The sequence below is a fragment of the Balaenoptera musculus genome, chromosome 15 (assembly GCF_009873245.2).
Source record: "Balaenoptera musculus isolate JJ_BM4_2016_0621 chromosome 15, mBalMus1.pri.v3, whole genome shotgun sequence".
Classification (NCBI taxonomy): Eukaryota; Metazoa; Chordata; class Mammalia; order Artiodactyla; family Balaenopteridae; genus Balaenoptera; species Balaenoptera musculus.
In genome coordinates, this window is record NC_045799.1 from 22,577,835 (window position 1) to 22,595,962 (window position 18,128).

Here is an 18,128-nt window from a genome sequence, read left to right on the forward strand (position 1 = left end):
AGCTTTTATAAGCACCATAAAGCTTCTGATAAGATAGACATGTTAATCAGATATTTGTGACCAAACATGCCGCTTCTCTAAAATAAATCCCAGAATTGGAAGATACCTCTCCAGTCTACCCTATAACTAGTGGCTATCTAGCCCACTCTGAAAAATTGTAAATGAAAAAAAAGGCACTGTTTTTTGTTTCTTTCTAGCATTATGATTAGGGTTTAAGGCTTAAAATTTTTCAGAAATTCATGTTTGTTTTTTCAAATTATCTCTTCATGCAAATTTATTTCCTCTATCTAGTCTTTCTTAGAATAATTCTTGAGACACTTGCTCTTTTTTCCACCTCCCACTGCCTTCTCTACTGTGTCCCACCATCTCCACTCCTGCCTACATCTTGTGCCTAAGGTCTGTTTTAAAAACAGAGCTCCAAATGTAGTATTTTCCCCATTCATTCCCTATTTTTAATTTTCAAAATGACAAATTGCTGCCTTTGATAATGAATCTAAGATTGACAAAAATAAGGCTTGATTTATGAATTTTTAGTTCTGAATTTATTTCAGAATCTAGCTTGTCCTTTTCTTTTTAATTATAGCCTACTTAGAAGCTAAAAAAATTTTACCCTAAAAGGGAATTGAAACGTCCATATCTATAATGAGTTCAAAATAACCATTTCTTGAGTAAATTGCAGATGTTATCCATGCTGAACTCAGTGTGATGCTGATATCCTATGCCTGAGTAGAATTTACTGTGAATTTTTTGTTAGAAGCCTTCCAGAGTATGTGTACCTTTAAGGCATTGGATTCGCTTTGTAAAAGATACTTAACAAGTATTACTTTTTTAAAAAAATTTTTTTATTTTATTTATTTATTTTTGGCTGTGTTGGGCCCTCATTGTTGCATGTGGGCTTTTCTCCAGTTGCAGCAAGTGGGGGCCACTCCTCGCCACAGTGCGTGGGCCTCTCATTGCTGTGGCCTGTCCTGCTGCAGAGAACGAGCTCAGTAGTTGTGGCTCGCGGGCTCCAGAGCGCAGGCTCAGCAGTTGGGCACACGGGCTTTGCTGCTCTGCGGCACGTGGGATCCTCCTGGACCAGGGCCCAAACCCGTGTCACCTGCATTGGCAGGCGGACTCCCAACCAGTGCGCCACGAGGGAAGCCCCACAAGTATTACTTAATGACATATTTCTTTTTTTTTTTTAACACTACAGCACTGCAGAGATAATTTCTTATATATCTCCTTTTTTTTTTTTTAATTTTATTTATTTATTTATTTATTTATTTATGGCTGTGTTGGGTCTTCGTTTCTGTGCAAGGGCTTTCTCCAGTTGCGGCAAGTGGGGGCCACTCTTCATCGCGGTGCGTGGGCCTCTCACTGTCGCGGCCTCTCCCGTTGCGGAGCACAGGCTCCAGACGCGCAGGCTCAGCAATTGTGGCTCACGGGCCTAGTCGCTCCGCGGCATGTGGGATCTTCCCAGACCAGGGCTCGAACCCGTGTCCCCTGCATTGGCAGGCAGATTCTCAACCACTGCGCCACCAGGGAAGCCCCCAATGACATATTTCTTAATCCTTCCACATAGGACTGTATCTGTTATCTTCTCCTATCATGAATGTAAAGTTCCAGCATCTTTCCCACTGCTCTGACCCCAGTGGTTCCTGTTTATCTCTTGGCCAACAAGACCAGAAACAAAGGGTTGGGATGCAGAAAATGAGTTTGTTATAAAATGAATCACTGGTGGCTTTGGAGTCAACCCTTATCTCTCTTTCTATCAGATTAGTGTATTGGATGGCTAAAGTTCATTTTTCAGCTTTAATTTGTGGATTTTTTTCCCTCTCAAAAGATACTTTGCTATAAAGAATGCCTTACTCTTTTTCATTTTTTTTACCCTGAACATTTAGATTTAAAGACTTAGTTCACACAGAATAGTCTAGTTTAGGAATATCACAGTAGGATTACCAGTTCTTAAGATGATAAAACATAATGCTTTTTGGATGATCAGAATCATTTTAGAATATTTCAGGACCTTTGGGGCATTTGCATTAGTATCAGTTCATATAAAAATTCTATATATGAAAGGTTGAAGGCATTGAACTGAATTTACTGTGACATACTTAAAAACAACAACTTGACTGAGAAGGACAATACTATATGATATTTATATGTGGAATCTAAAAATCAAAAACAAGCTTATAAATACAGAGAACAGGTTAGTGGTTGCCAGGGGGCGAGGGGGTGGGTGAAATGGATGAAGGGAATCAAAAGGTACAGACTTCAAGTTATAAAATAAATAAATCATGGGGATATAATGTATAGCATGGTGACTATAGTTAGTAATGCTGTATTCCATATTACAGTTGCTAAGAGACTAGATCTTAAAAGTTCTCATCACAGAAAAAAAAAATTCTGTTAACTGTGTGGATATTAACTAGACTTATTGTGGTGATCTTTTCACAACATATACAAACGTCGAATCATGTTGTACACCTGAAACTAATGTAATGTTGTATGTCAGTTATACCTCAATAAACAACAACAACAACAAAATCTGGTATCTCGTTTACTTAACATTCCTTTCATGTGCTCATAAAAACAATGTAGACTATTGGGGAAATTTTTAAATGATTTTGCTTTCTGACTCATTTTTGGAGTCAAACATTTTAGTGTATTATGTGACATTTTAGGCTTTCTGGTCATTTTACCTGAACCAAAAAAAGAGAGAGACTTCTGAACACTTGAAAAATTATGTATTCATAATGATCATGATGCTGGTAAATCAAACCATTTAATTTTAGTATTTCTCACTTTACATAGTTGACAGCATAGAATAATAGCATATAACATCTTTACCAAAAAAATGTTTAAGGTAGTTTTCCAAAGAGAATTTTGTTTTAATATATTTTCTTTTGCCATAGCAGTGATTTAGTACTATAAAATAAAAATTTTATGTAATTTAATGTATCAGCAGCCTTAGGTGTTTATTAATCTTGGCCTAAAAGCCCATGTTCCTGGTAAGACATAAATTTGAGAAATTATTTACTTGTTTTTTTGCATCAATGTGCTATCTTTCATCTTAGGTCTATCATTTGGCAAGTGTACGCTTACGTGATTTATGTTTAAAACTGGATGTTTCAAATGAGTTAAGAAGGAAGATATGGACATGTTTTGAATTCACTTTAGTTCACTGCCCTGATCTGATGAAAGACAGACATTTGGATCAGCTCCTCCTTTGTGCCTTTTACATCATGGCAAAGGTAATGTATAAGTTGGGGGAAGCGCTTTGCCGTAGTTACCTGTATTTGAAGCCTGAGGTGAAAATCTGTTGCGCTTGATTGTTAGTTTGCCTTAAGTGCTATAAGCCAACAGTGGTAAATTCCAGCTACTATATCTATTTCTATAGACTATTCATTACTTTCTTTTTTTTTTATTTTATAAATTTATTTATTTTATTTATTTATTATTTTTGGCTGTGTTGGGTCTTCGTCGCTGTGTGCGGGCTTTCTCTAGTTGCAGAGAGCGGGGGCTACTCTTCCTTGCAGTGCACAGGCTTCTCATTGCGGTGGCTTCTCTTGTTGCGGAGCACAGGCTCTAGGCATGCAGGCTTCAGTAGTTGCGGCACGTGGGCTCAGTAGTTGTGGCTTGTGGGCTCTAGAGCGCATGCGCAGTAGTTGTGGCTCATGGCTTAATTGCTCCGTGGTATGTGGGATCTTCCTGGACCAGGGATCAAACCCGTGTTCCCTGCATTGGGAAGCGGATTCTTAACCACTGTGCCACCAGGGAAGTCCTTCATTTACTTTCATAATAATCAGCCTTCTCGCTTCATAAGAATTCACTGGTTGTAAAAAAAATTGGAAAAGATCTTAGAGACCATTTGTAGTAAAATGGTTCTCCACACTATTAATGGAGAACCATTTCCACCGTCACCCTGTGATACCTCTAATCTTGTACTTTAAAGTAAAATGATCATTACATTTTAGGTGAGTAACTGAGGCCCAGAGCTGAAAGTAACTTGGCCAAAGTTACACAATAAGTGACAACCTATGTTCTCCTGATTCAGAATCTGGTATAAAATAGCTTCTATACTATATTGCTTTCCAGTGATTTATTCTGTTGCCTCAGAAGAGCATTCTACTTTCTAGTTGCTACAATATGTTTTAAGTCATAAAATGGCATATCTTACTTGTTTTTAAAAATTCTAATATGTCTGAAACAATCATCTGTAACTTTGGTCTTGATCATATTGGCCACACTACCAGTCCTAGCAGATGTACATGTTACAACCTAATTTTTCAGCTTTTTGAGGCAGAGGACATGTTTTCAAACTCCTTTGTGACTTCCTTCTCACATTACCTCTTTAAAATCTCTATACGAAACAGGTATTAATAAATGTTATTAACTAATCTTTTTTTTAAGCTGTTACTATTTTTATTATTTCTCTTAAGGATACCAAAACCCTAAAAAGCAGCCTTGGGTTTATAACTTACAGAGAGTTAAAAATATTTCCTTCTGTGGTTACGATTTTTATACATTTATTCCACAACAACTAAATAACATACAGCATGAAAAAGACCACGTAGTTACTCCCCTTTTATAGTCACATTCTACATTGGCATCCATACTAATAATCCTTTATATTGGTATCACTCTTTCCACTTTTAAAACCACACCATTTATTTTACCATTCCAAGAATCTCTAGGGTTAGGACTCTGCGCTTTCACTGCCGAGGGCGCAGGTTCAATCCCTGGTCAGGGAACCAAGGTCCCACGAGACGCGCGGCACGGCCAAAAAAAAATCTCCAAAGTCAAAACAGTAACAATAACAGCAACAACAAAACCAAAAGTTGTCCCAGAGCTAATAATATCACTGGGGTTCCCAGCAGAAGAAAACTACTTTGAGATATGAAACACTCAACCCTGAAGCCATTCAGTATTCACACAAATTAAATCCTTATTAAAACAGAACTAAAAAATCCAAAATTATAAAACAATCAAGGAAATAAGCCAATGTGAGTATGTCAACAGATAAAATTTAGAGCAGGTTAGATATTCAAAAATTTCAGGTAATGGAATTATTGATCTCAAATTATGCAATTATATGTTTAAAATGATTCAATGTATAAAGGAAAATTCTTTTTATGAACAAAGGCCAAGCCACTTTAAAAAGGACCCGAAATATGTCAAAAAGAACTGAATGAAACTTGTAATGGAAACCAAATTCCAACCCAAAAGACTCAATGGGTTAGAATATAGAGCTGAGGAAACGAAAAAACAGCTGGAAAATACAAAAAATCAAGAGACATAGAGTTACGAAACATTTTTTCTTGTTCCCTTCCTCTTTTGTTCTCTTCTCTTGTGATTTGATGACTAACTTTAGTGTTGTGTTTCGATTCCTTTTTCTTTTTTGTATGTGTATTTATTGTAGATTTTCGATTTGGGGTTACCATGAGGATTTGATATAGCAATCTATATATAAACAAGATTGTTTTAAGTTGCTGGCCTCTTAATTTCAAATGCATTTCCAATATCCTGCATTTGTGTTCTCCCCTTCTCGTAATTGCTGGTTTTGATATCATATTAGCGTGTGGATGATTTCCTACCTTTACTGTATGTTTGCCTTTCCTGGTGAGCTTTTCCATTCGTAAGTTTCTTGTTTCTAGTTGTAGCCTTTTCTTTTCTGCTTAGAGAAGTTCCTTCAGCATTTGTTGCAAAGCTGGGCAGGTGGTGCTGAATTCTCTTAGCTTTTGCTTATCTGTAAAGCTTTTGATTTCTCCATCAAATCTGAACAAGAGCCTTGCTGGTTAGAGTATTCTTGGTTGTAGTTTCTTCCCTTTCATCACTTTAAATACATCATGCCACTGCCTTCTGGCCTGCAGAGTTTCTGCTGAGAAGTCAACTGATAACCTTATGGAAGTTCCCTTGTATGTTATTTGTCGTTTTTCTCTTGTTGCTTTTAGTATTTTTTCTTTAATTTTTGTCAGTTTGATTACTCTGTGTCTTGGTGTGTTCTTCCTTGGGTTTATCTTGCCTGGGACTCTCTGCCCTTCCTGGACTTGGGTGACTGTTTCCTTTCCCATGTTAGGGAGGTTTTCAGCTGTTATCTCTTCAAATATTTTCTCAGGTCCTTTCTGTCTCTCTTCTCCTTCCGGGACCCCTATAATGTTAATGTTGATGCATTTAATGTTTTCCCAGAGGTCTCTTTGACTGTCTTCATTTCTCTTCATTCTTTTTTCTTTATTCTGTTCCACGGCAGTGATTTATACCATTCGGTCTTCCAGGTCACTTATCCGATCTTCTGCCTCAGTTATTCTGCTATTGATTCCTTCTAGTGTATTTTTCATTTCAGATATTGTATTGTTCATCTCTGTTTCTTTGTTCTTTAATTCTTCTAGGTCTTTGTTAAACATTTCTTGCATCTTCTCTATCCTTGCCTCTGTTCTTTTTCTGAGATCCTGGATCATCTTCACTATCATTTTTCTGAATTCTTTTTCCGGAAGGTTGCCTGTCTCCACTTCACTTATAGCTGTTCTTCTGGGGTTTTATCTTGTTCCTTTATCTGGGACATATTCCTCTGCCGTTTCACTTTGTCTAAGTTCCTGTGATTGCGGTTTCCATTCTGCAGGCTGCAGGATTGTAGTTCTTCTTGCTTCTGCTGTCTGCCGTCTTAACTAATCATTTGTGTTTTTTTGAAAACTACCATAGCTCAGGCTTTGCCATTTCTGTGGAGAACATCATTATGGAGAACAGGTTTAGTGCTAATGGACAGTGAAGGAGAAAAAAAGAGTAGTTTAAGTAAACTCTGTGATAATAAATAGACTAGAAGGGATTCCTTTATGGATCACTAATTTATTTTCTTTCTTTTGGCCACCACTGTGACTTTTCTAAGTGTTAAAACCCTACAGTCTGTTCTGAACTATTAAAAACCAATCCTATAATAACCTCTGTCTTATTGTGAATCACAAGACATTTTCTATCCTTTAGTATGTGGTTAATTTTAAATAAGTACTTAAAAACTAATACAACTGGAGACTGCAGGGGATTCAGCAGATCTGAGTTTTCTTATATCATTCTTTTTTATAAAGAAATGCATTTTTGGTAGTTATACCATAGCAATCTTAGTGCTTTTGATTAATGAAACTATTAGCTGAGTCCCCACAGGCCACAAAGCCTGAACTTTTAAGGTAGTAAAAGTCATAAATGGTAGTGGATTTAGTTATTGAGTGGCCTGGGGTTAATGGCTTTCTGCAAGACTGCTCTCAATGCCAACCTGTAATTGAAGTTTTTGTTCAGAGCCATTTTTCTTTCAAAAACAATTGATAAATGCAGTTCTTATTTTCCTTAGGTAACAAAAGAAGAAAGAACTTTTCAAGAAATAATGAAAAGTTATAGGAATCAGCCTCAAGCTAATAGTCATGTGAGTTACATTATTTTTCCTCCTGTCCCAAAATAGATTTGTACTATTTCTCTGCTGACAAGTCATGTAAAAGGTAAACTTCTTTTCTAGTTTTACTATAGATTTTTTGGTTTAATGGACACCGTTAAACTCGAGACAGCTTTAATTAAAAAACAGTTTCAGTGGAAGCCAAAAATCTTGCTGTTTCTGACTAATCTATATTATTTATTTGTTTATTTATTTATTTATTATTTATTTATGGCTGCATTAGGTCATCATTGCTACACACGGGCTTTCTCTAGTTGCGGCGAGTGAGGGCTACTCTTCGTTGTGGTGCGCAGGCTTCTCATTGCGGTGGCTTCTCTTGTTGCGGAGCACAGGCTCTAGGCACACGGGCTTCAGTAGTTGTGGCACACAGGCTCAGTAGTTGGCTCATGGGCTCTAGCGCACAGGCTTAGTAGTTGTGGCACATGGGCTTAGTTGCTCCACAGCATGTGGGATCTTCCCGGACCAAGGATCAAACCCATTTCCCCTGCATTGGCAGGCGGATTCTTAACCACTGTGCCACCAAGGAAGTCCCTATATATTATATATGCATATACTTCTCACACGTTCTCTTATTCCATTTGTTCATTTATTTGAGTGGGGACATTTTTCACTAATGAAAAATATTTATAATAATAATATTCCTTAATTGTATAAGACTTGATTCTCTGATGATGTTTAAATCCAGTGAAATTTGAGGATATATTAACTTAAGTCTAGCTTCTTTTTCCATCTGATAAGAATCTTAATGTTTGCATCTTTGAATAGATATCAGGCATTTCTGATATAATAGCCCTGGTGAGAATTCTGCATAACCTTTCAGTCATGGAAATATAAAATGTTAGCGTAGTGACCTGGCACATAGTAAGCATTTAATAACTGTTAGCTCTATATTATTGTTATTATTGTAGCTGAAGAACACAGGATTAGGTTACCTTAAGGCCTTGGTCATTCAAGAACCTGATTGCTCTGCTCTAAAGGAGCATAATGGCCTCTTCTCTGGCCCAGTGATCTGCCACCTTAGACAAAAAGAGAGATGTGGTAGCTGAGATATCCCTGGTCCCAGTACTAGTAGCCATACCCCCTTCTATGAGAGCCCCACAGATAGTTTCACTTCTTTACTTAAGCCCCAAATACACTGCTAGCAATATAGAGATATTAGAAGAGCCAAGTATAGGCATTTCTTACATCCTGTGACAGGGTGGAAGAGGCCTGGTTTCCAGGCCTCTTCAGAAAAATCCCTTAGGAACAGAGCTTAGAGAGGTTCAGAGTATCCCTTAAGATCATTAAGGTGAAGTTAATATGGGTCAAAAATGGTTTAAGCCACAGCTTCCTAAATATTCTCTCAATACCAATATCCATAGGATGAGGAGGAATGGATCATTCCTTTCAGCTACCTTGGAGGTTAAAAACAGTTTAGGGGCAGGGAGGGGAACAGATTTTCATGTGGCCATCTGAAAGGAGATGGGCATGGGATGGGAGCAGGAAAACAAGCCCCAGTGAGATCAAATGAGTCTCATGTAAGAAATTAAAAAGAAGAAGGAATAGGTTCATATCTTTTAAGTTGCTTTTATTTGGCAAAATCTGCTCATCAGTGTTTAGTTGCTCCTTACTTGATTCTTCTATTTTGTAACCTTCTGCAGTGGCTATATTTCAGGTGGTAAGCTCTGCTTCAGTATCCCCTCTTCTAAGATGTTTGCCATAATCTGCATTTCCCAAAGGCTACTAACATCTTGCCCTTGATTATCACCCATACAGACAAATACTTTTGAATTGGCTTGATATCTTGTCCTTATTTTGGTTTTGCTTAACCTGTGCCTCTTTGTGACTCAGCAGTCCTTTTTGTCCCCTCTGATCTATATAGGTTTACAGAAGTGTACTGTTGAAAAGTATTCCAAGAGAAGTAGTGACATACAGTAAAAACCTGAATGGTGATTTTGAAATGACAGATTGTGGTAAGTTGCCCAATTTAAGATTCTATATGTAGTACACTATTGGTTACATTGTATATAATACGGTGGATGTCCTGGAGTTAATTGTGTAGGTGGGGTGGATAATGCATATGTGTTAGGAAGAAGCAAATGACTTTGAGATAAGTATGGGTCAGGTACCTCCCTCCACAGAGGTTGTGTATTGAAACCATTAATTTATCCCATGTTAACTGTGTTTTAGAAGTTTTCTAGTATACTTATACACATTAATAAAAACTCATAAAAGACAATAGAATTCAAAAATAAATCTGAATGACAGGGAAAGTAAGATAGCTGTCAGTGATCTGCCTGTGGAGAACATTAAGGAAATGTCCTGTTCATTAATAAGTGTGTAGGTATTCTGCCACCATCAGCAAAAGCAAGGTCGCCACCTTGTTACTACCATCATGCTAAGACTTCAGGCACTAGTAATTTTTTTTAAAGAAAGAAGAATCAAATGTTCAGTATTCATATGTTGATAAGTTGTAAAAATGCCTTTTCAGCCCATCTCTTTTCCTTGTCTCATCTGTCTTCTTTTCCTTGTCTCACTTTCCATTACTTAATGTATATATATGTGTACATGTGTATATAAGTACTGTAATTTATTTAATTTCACCGTGTGGGACTTTTAGGTTGTTTCCAATTATACACAGCTTTGTGAGGAACATCATTGTAGGTTGATCTTTGGTCCACATCCTTAGGGTAAATTCTTAGAGAAAATTGACTGGGTCAAAGACATTTTTTTTTAATTACCCAAATATCCATGATCATTATGGTATCTACTGGGATCTTAACTTTTAAGATCTTAACAAAAAAAATTATTTAATAATAATGTCCTAGAATCTGATCCCATCTAAGGTTACACAGGCCAAACTCAGTTCTTTTTACATAGATAAATTATCCCTGAGCCTTTTCAAGGCAATGAGAAGAAGTACATTAGGAAGTAAACCTGACAAAATACAAAAAAAAAACACCTTCCTATTGTTGTTATACATGTTGCTCACCTGTCCTGGGTGGTTTTTCTGTCCTTGCAAAACCAGGCATCAGGTTAGCTGGGAAACTGTGTGTTCTATGAGAAACAAAGTAACTGCTGGCGAGAGTATTTGGGATACAAGGAGCAGTGAAGTTCAAGACAGAATTTGATAAGTTTGATGATAAAGTTTGAGGTAACTGAAGGTTAGCTACCTTCTCTACAACATAAAGGTTTCAGGTCTAGTTCTGTTTTGTATACATTTATTAACTAGATACTTATTAGCAGGCAAACAAAAAACCATTCTTAAGATCCTGTCCAGTGGTGATGGCACAGAGCAGGGAGAGTATCCAGTGATAGTAGACTGAGGAATTCTGGCACCAAAAAAAGGACAAAGTTATTGAGGAGCATACAGTCTCGCAAGTCTATGTTCAGATAAGACAAGTTCCAGTTCCTGGAGCTGTGGCTAGATGCTATGACCTAGACTTGGACACACCAAAGAACACCACCTTGGGAAGAACAGTTCTGGTTCTATAAACAAATTCATAATTAGGAATAAAATAATTACTATTTTAAAAAACACACAGTTTATGCATCCTGTGCCACCTGACCAACCACCTCCTCACATAAAAGGTTCACTCAAAGTAGATGCCAAGATTCCAGAGCAGGATTCTGTTAAACTTAAAGCCAGGATCAAGCAGACAACATGCATCAGAGTTCAGGCCTGGGCATCATTCATAATAGTAAAGCCCCACAGACCTCACTGGATCTCTCATGTCTATCATGCTGTTGTGGGTAGTATCTCAAATATGTTAATCAATCTGCTTTTTTTTTTTTAATACATATATATTCTTTTTCATATTTTTTTCCATTATGGTTTATCATAGGATATTGAATATATTTCCCTGTGCTACACAGTAGGACTTTGTTATTTATCCATCCTACATACAGTAGTTTGTATCTGACTTTGTTATTTATCCATCCTACATATAATAGTTTGCATCTGCTAATTCCACTCCTGATCCTTCCCTCCCCCACTCCCCTTTGGCAACCACAAATCTGTTCTATACATCTGTGAGTCTGTTTCTGTTTTGCAGATATGTTCATTTCTGTCATATTTTAGATTCCACATATAAGTGATATCATATGGTATTTGTCTTTCTCTTTCTGACTTACTTTGCTTAGTATGATAATCTCTAGGTCCATCCATGTTGCTGCAAATGGCATTATTTCATTCTTTTTTGTGACTGAGTAATAATCCATTGTGTCTATATACCACATCTTCTTTATCCATTCATCTGTCGATGGACATTTAGGTTGTTTCCATGTCTTGGCTATTGTAAATGAACATATGAGTGCATGTATCTTTTCAAATTATAGTTTTGTCTGGATATATGCCCAGGAGTGGGATTGCTGGATCATATGGCAACTCTATTTTTAGTTTTTTGTGGAACCGCCATACTGTTTTCCATAGTGGCTGCAGCAATTTACATTCTCACAAGTAGTGTAGGAAGGTTCCCTTTTCTTCATAACCCCTCCAGCATTTGTTATTTGTAGACTTTTTTTTTTTTTTGGCTGCGCTGCACAGCTTGCAGGGTCTTAGTTCCCCAACCAGGGATCAAACCCGTGCCCCCTGCAGTGGAAGCACAGAGTCCTAACCACTGGACTGCCAGGGAATTCCCCATACGTTGTCTTTTTGTTTATGGTTTCCCTTGCTGTGGAAAAGCTTATAAGTTTAATTAGGTCCCCTTTGTTTATTTTTGCTTTTATTTCTATTGCCTTGGGAGACTGACCTAAAAAAACATTGGTATGATTTATGTCAGAGAATGTTTTGCCTATGTTCTCCTCTAGGAGCTTTATGGTGTCATGTCCTTCATTTAAGTGTTTAACCATTTTGAGGGGTTTTTCTGTGTATCCTGTGAGGGTGTGTTCTAACCTCATTGGTTTGCATGCGGCTGTCCAGCTTTCCCAGTACCACTTGCTGAAGAGACTTTCTTTTCCGCATTGTATATTCTTGCCTCCTTTGTCGAAGATTAATTGATCATAGGTGTGTGGGTTTACTTCTGGGCTCTCTGTTCTGTTCCATTGATCCATATGTCTGTTTTTGTGCCAGTACTATGCTGTTTTGATTACTGCAGCTTTGTAGTATTGTCTGAAGTCTGGGAGGGTTATGCCTCCTGCTTTGTTCTTTTTCCTCAGGATTTCTTTGACAATTCTGGGTCTTTTATGGTTCCATATAAATTTTAGGATTATTTGTTCTAGTTCTGTGGAAAATGTCATGGGTTATTTGATAGGAATCGTATTACATCTATAGATGTAATATTTACTTTGGGTACCATGCCATTTTAACAATATTAAATCTTCCAATCCAAGAGCATGGGATATCTTTTCCTTTCTTTGAATCATCTTCAATTCCCTTTATGAATGTTTTGTAGTTCTCAGCATGTAAGTCTTTCGCCTCCTTGGTGAGGTTTATTCCTAAGTTTTTTTTTTATGCAATTTTATTTTTTTAAATTAATTTTTATTGGAGTATAGTTCCTTTACAATGTTGTGTTAGTTTCTACTGTACAGCAAAGTGAATCAGCTATGCGTATACATATATCCCCTCTTTTTTGGATTTCCTTCCCATTTAGGTCACCACAGAGCATTGAGTAGAGTTCCCTGAGCTATACAATAGATTCTCATTAGTTATCTATTTTATACATAGTAGCAATAGTTTATATATGTCAATCCCAATCTCCCAATTCATCTTACCCACCCCCCTTTCCCCTTTGGTATCCATACACTTGTTATGTACATCTGTGTCTCTATTTCTGCTTTACAAATAAGATTATACCATTTTTCTAGATCCCACATACATACATTAAAATACGATATTTATTTTTCTCTTTCTGACTTACTTCACTCTGTATGACAGTCTCTAGGTCCATCCACGTCTCTACATAAGACCCACTTTCATTCCTTTTTATGGCTGAGTAATATACTACTGGATATATGTACCACATCTTCTTTATCCATTCCTCTGTTGATGGACATTTAGGTTACTTCCATGTCCTGGCTATTGTAAATAGTGCTGCAGTGAACATTGGGGTGCACGTGTCTTTTTGAATTATGGTTTTCTCTGGGTATATGCCCAGTAGTGGGGTTGCTGGGTCATATGATAGTTCTATTTTTAGTTTTCTAAGGAACCTCCATACTGTTCTCCATAGTGGGTGTATAAATTTACATTCCCACCAGCAGTGCAAGAGGGTTCCCTTTTCTCCACACCCTCTCCAGCATTTATTGTTTGTAGATTTTTTTTTTTTAAGTGAATGGTGGGTTTTTTTGTTTTTTGTTTTTTTTATTTTATTTTTGGCCGCGTTGGGTCTTTGTTGCTGTGCACGGGCTTTCCCTAGTTGAGGTGAGCAGAGGCTACTCTTCGTTGCGGTGCGCAGGCTTCTCATTGCAGTGGCTTCTCTTGTTGCGTAGCACGGGCTCTAGGTGCGTGGGCTCAGTAGTTGTGGCACACGGGCTTAGTTGCTCCACGGCATGTGGGATCTTCCTGGACTAGGTCTCGAACCCTTGTTCCCTGCATTGGCAGGCAGATTCTTAACCACTGCGCCACCAGGGAAACCCTGTTTGTAGATTTTTTGATGATGGCCATTCTGACCCATGTGAGGTGATACCTCATTGTAGTTTTGATTTGCATTTCTCTAATAATTAGTGATGTTGAGCATTGGTCATTGATGGAGATATGCCTAACAGAAACCCTTATAGTAGCCACCTGTGGAGAATGAGCTTCCTGATTAAAACACCAGCTGGATACTCATGGACTGTGCATTCATTATCATATTAGCAGAGCACCCCAGACTGGCATTCTTTTTTTTTTTTTTTTAATATTTATTTATTTACTTGGCCGCGCCGGGTCTTAGTTTCGGCACGCAGGATCTTTGTTGCAGCATGTGGGATCTTTTTTAGTTGCGGTATGGGGAATCTAGTTCCCTGACCAGGGATCAAACCCAGGCCCCCTGCATCGGGAGCACGGAGTCTTAACCACTGGACCACCAGGGAAGTCCCCAGACTGGCATTCTTGATTAGAACATTTGAGAGACGCAGATTATAGCTTAATCTAAGTAACACAAACATAATGCCCAAGTGTATGATAGTAAATTGAAAACTTTACAGTACTTCCTCAGAGGCTTGTTTTGAGAATTAAACAAAAACTGATGCGTGTGTGGTGTTTAATACAAGGCCTGCTCATAGTAAGGCCTCAGTAAGTAGTAGTTATTATTTATTATTTTGTTTATAAGCAATATAAAATTTATTGTATTTTATTCATGAGTATATGGCTCTTTAAATGTCTTTTTTTTTAAGCTAATTTTTCTAAGGCCATATTCCTTACATAAAATCCTTTAAATGTTGAAAACTAGGTCACACACACAAAAACAGTTAAAAGCAAATCCTCTCAAGGGACAAAAATTCTGTTTCCATGTGAGATGTATAAAATTGATAACTGCAAATTGATAATTAAGTGACTTTATTCGCATTAAAACTATTTTATAGTTACCAGATAGACAACCAAGATGTGGATGGAGCACATTTTCTTCCTAGACTGTTTAATCTAAACAAGATTTACTTGGTTTTAGATTATAATGATGCCCTTTAGAGCTCATGAGAAACTGCCAAAACGGTCTAAAACCACTGTAGTAGTTTTAAATTGGTCTGTGGTCAGTGGCTTTTGCATAACTCGAGCTAAATGGCACTGCCCTCTGAATCAGAAAGCCAGTCTGAAATATTTACTGCACGCTGTTAATGGTGAGGAGCAAAAACGGTAAGGAAGGACGTGGTAGGAGAAATATAAAACAAATAGTAAATGCTTACTCCAGGGAAGTACTGCTGTGCTGATCAAGCCCATCATATCTCAGCCTGACCCTTGGATTTATAAATAAATTGTGATCTTCTTTCTTACTTTCATCTTAAAATAATTTTGCTTCTTTACTTTCTCCATTTTTAAGTGGTAAGAATCACTATTTATACCTCTTCTCAGACTGAAGACTAATGACAATATACAAAGAAGCCAGCGTCAGTCACTTGAGCAGCTCCTCTGGGGGTGATGGATGGGGGTTTCATTAATTTATGCATCCCAAACAATTTGGGTGTGCCCATCCTCTGAAACCAGTTCCCCTGAGAAATGGGTATCTACTGTGCCCTCAATGTCTTTTCCCCTGAATGCATTTATATTGTCCTGGGATATAAAATTAAGCATGTATTATGGTTGCAGTTGTTGGCCACCTGCAGCCCTGGGGTAATTTGCCTTCTCCCTTCCCACTTTCACTTCAGATCCTTGGAAAATTCTGAAGCCAGAGATCCAGGCTAAAAATTTCGGCATGTCTCTCTGGAGCTCTGCAGATAATATCTCCTTTTTTCTAAGGGCTAGTCTCATTCACTGGTAGTTTATATAAAACCACATTTTAATTGCTTGACAGTGTTGTATGATAATCCAAAAAAGACATTCCTCTTATTCATGGGAACAGTAGGGAAAATTATGAAACCATAATAGTTCATTTGTTCGTTTCATGAATGTATATCAAATGTATACCATGTGCCTCAAATTATGTTAGGCAGAGGTCCCTCCTGCCCTCTGAGGGGAAACAGATTTGAAAGAATTATAGCACGAGGCAGGGAGATCTCATTCTCTTTCCCAGTCTTTCATAAGTTCCATCTCCTAATGTATATGTGGTAAGATGGTCACCAGGCCTACTGAGGCTTTGATTTCTGAGTGCTAAAGTCCTTAAAGAGGTGGGAAGGTAGAGATCTTTTTCCTGCTTAAAGGACAACTGACATCTTTTTTTCTGTTTTGAAATGAAAAAATACTAAACAGCTAAATAAAAATAGCTAAATAAAATCATGTTTAGTTAGAATCCAAGGTCCCAGAGAGTTTTAAATGTTTGGTTCCTTCAAATTAAATATAGCTCCTTACCTTATGTAACTATTAACAACTGGAATTGGAATAACACAGAAACATGAAGAAGTAACTGCCTCCAGAAATTTCTAATCCAAGGAGGACATATAATAATTTTAATTCATCTGTATAACAAGAATAACCTACAACAGCTGTTATTAAGCCATTGTTTACTGCCTTGGGACAGTGTCCCCCAGGATGGTAGTAACTGTTATGGGGAAGAGCGACTGTGCGTAGAAAATTTGAGAAGTATGGAATTAAAGTGAACGTGTTTTTTTCTAATTGCAAAAGTTCTCAGAACCTTTAATATACTAACATGTATTCTGAATTCCTAAGAGGAGGATATACTACTATGCAGCATTTTTTCAACTTATTTGATCACATAGCTTTTTTCTGCCCTATTAGGATGCTGCAAAAATAGCAAGAGTAAAAAGGACATCCAAATGGAGATCCCTATGGAGGTTCCCTGTGGCTGCCTGGCCCTTGGACCATGTTTGAGTTTTCTGGTTTTCCAAAGGTGGAAGCATGTTTCTACCCATATTTTCAGTATTGAGAATGAGAAAGTTTTTTCACATGTTGAATTCTTTTTAATCACTGGTAGTTTTCTCAGCTCCTGTGCATAGATGATTCTTGTAGGTACAAGGAGAAGATGGTTTGTAATACTCTTTCCCAAAAAAGAATAGGATAAAGTTCTGCCTGGTGTCACAAGCTACTCCAGAATCACAGTAATAAACAGGAAAGTACCTTGGGGCAAGCTGTCATTTTACAACTGAGGACGCCAGTTATAGACAGCACTAAGGTTCCTGTTGTGCGTGGGAAAATAAGACTTTTTGAACACCTGTCATCTGCCATGTATTTGCAGAAGAATAAACATAAGCAATTCACCTTGCTTCTTCCTTAAACTATGAGGATACACTTTACCTTTTAGAGTCTTTCCACCTTTTTCAAAGAGTCAATATGAATATCTGCAGGCCCTTTTGTTATCTGAAACTCAGGGTTTGCCACTGCTACCCATACTCTGAAGCTCAGTTTAGGTAAACTTCAACCCAGGGCTGGTGCCCCTCTAAGAGCCACCGGTGACAGTGAGCTCAAAAGGTAGGGTTGTGAAAACATTCTTGCTGAAGTGATATCTAGAGAATAGAGTACCAGCTTAAGTTTACATGTTTGCATTTCTAAGATTCCAATTTAATTTATCCATAATATAGATGGATTTCTGAACCTTTTCTAAAAACATTAATTGTCTTACATAAAGATTTGGGTTTATTTGATTTTTTTTCCTTTTATATTTTAGAGCGAGTTGTGATTCAAATCGCCAACTTATAGATTAAGGTACACCTATCACAACACTGAATTCTTTTTTTTTTTTTTTTTTTTTACATCTTTCTTAGATTATAATTGCTTTACAATGTTGCATTAGTTTCTCCTGTACAACAAAGTGAATCAGCTGTATGTATACACATATCCCCTCCCTCTTGAGCCTCCCTCCCACCCTCCCCACCCCACCCCTCTAGGTCATCACAAAGCACCGAGCTGATCTCCCTGTGCTATATGCAGCTATCTAATTTACACTTAGTAGTGTATATATGTCAATGCTACCCTCACTTCGTCCCAGTCTCCCCTTCCCCCACTGTGTCCTCAAGTCTGTTCTCTACATCTGCATCTTTATTCCTGCCCTGCCACGAGGTTCATCAGTACCATTTTTCTAGATTCCATATATATGCGTTAATATACAGTATTTGTTTTTCTCTTTCTGACTTATTCATTCTGTGTGACAGACTCTAGGTCCATCCACTTCACTACAAATGACTCGGTTTCATTCCTTTTTATGGC

At 37.6% G+C, this 18,128-nt stretch overlaps 1 protein-coding gene across 3 annotated transcripts in view; it reads left to right on the forward strand.

The window, feature by feature from the left end:
- Positions 1-18,128, forward strand: part of RBL1 (RB transcriptional corepressor like 1) — a 76,316-nt gene that overhangs the window by 52,642 nt on the left and 5,546 nt on the right. For 2 of the 3 annotated variants that reach the window (XM_036827163.1, XM_036827164.1), the window contains exons 17-19: positions 3,060-3,236; positions 7,322-7,393; positions 9,282-9,372. In XM_036827163.1, coding sequence (XP_036683058.1) covers positions 3,060-3,236; positions 7,322-7,393; positions 9,282-9,372 — 340 coding nt within the window. The remainder of the gene's footprint in view (positions 1-3,059; positions 3,237-7,321; positions 7,394-9,281; positions 9,373-18,128) is intronic. The other variant, XM_036827165.1, reaches the window with a different exon arrangement.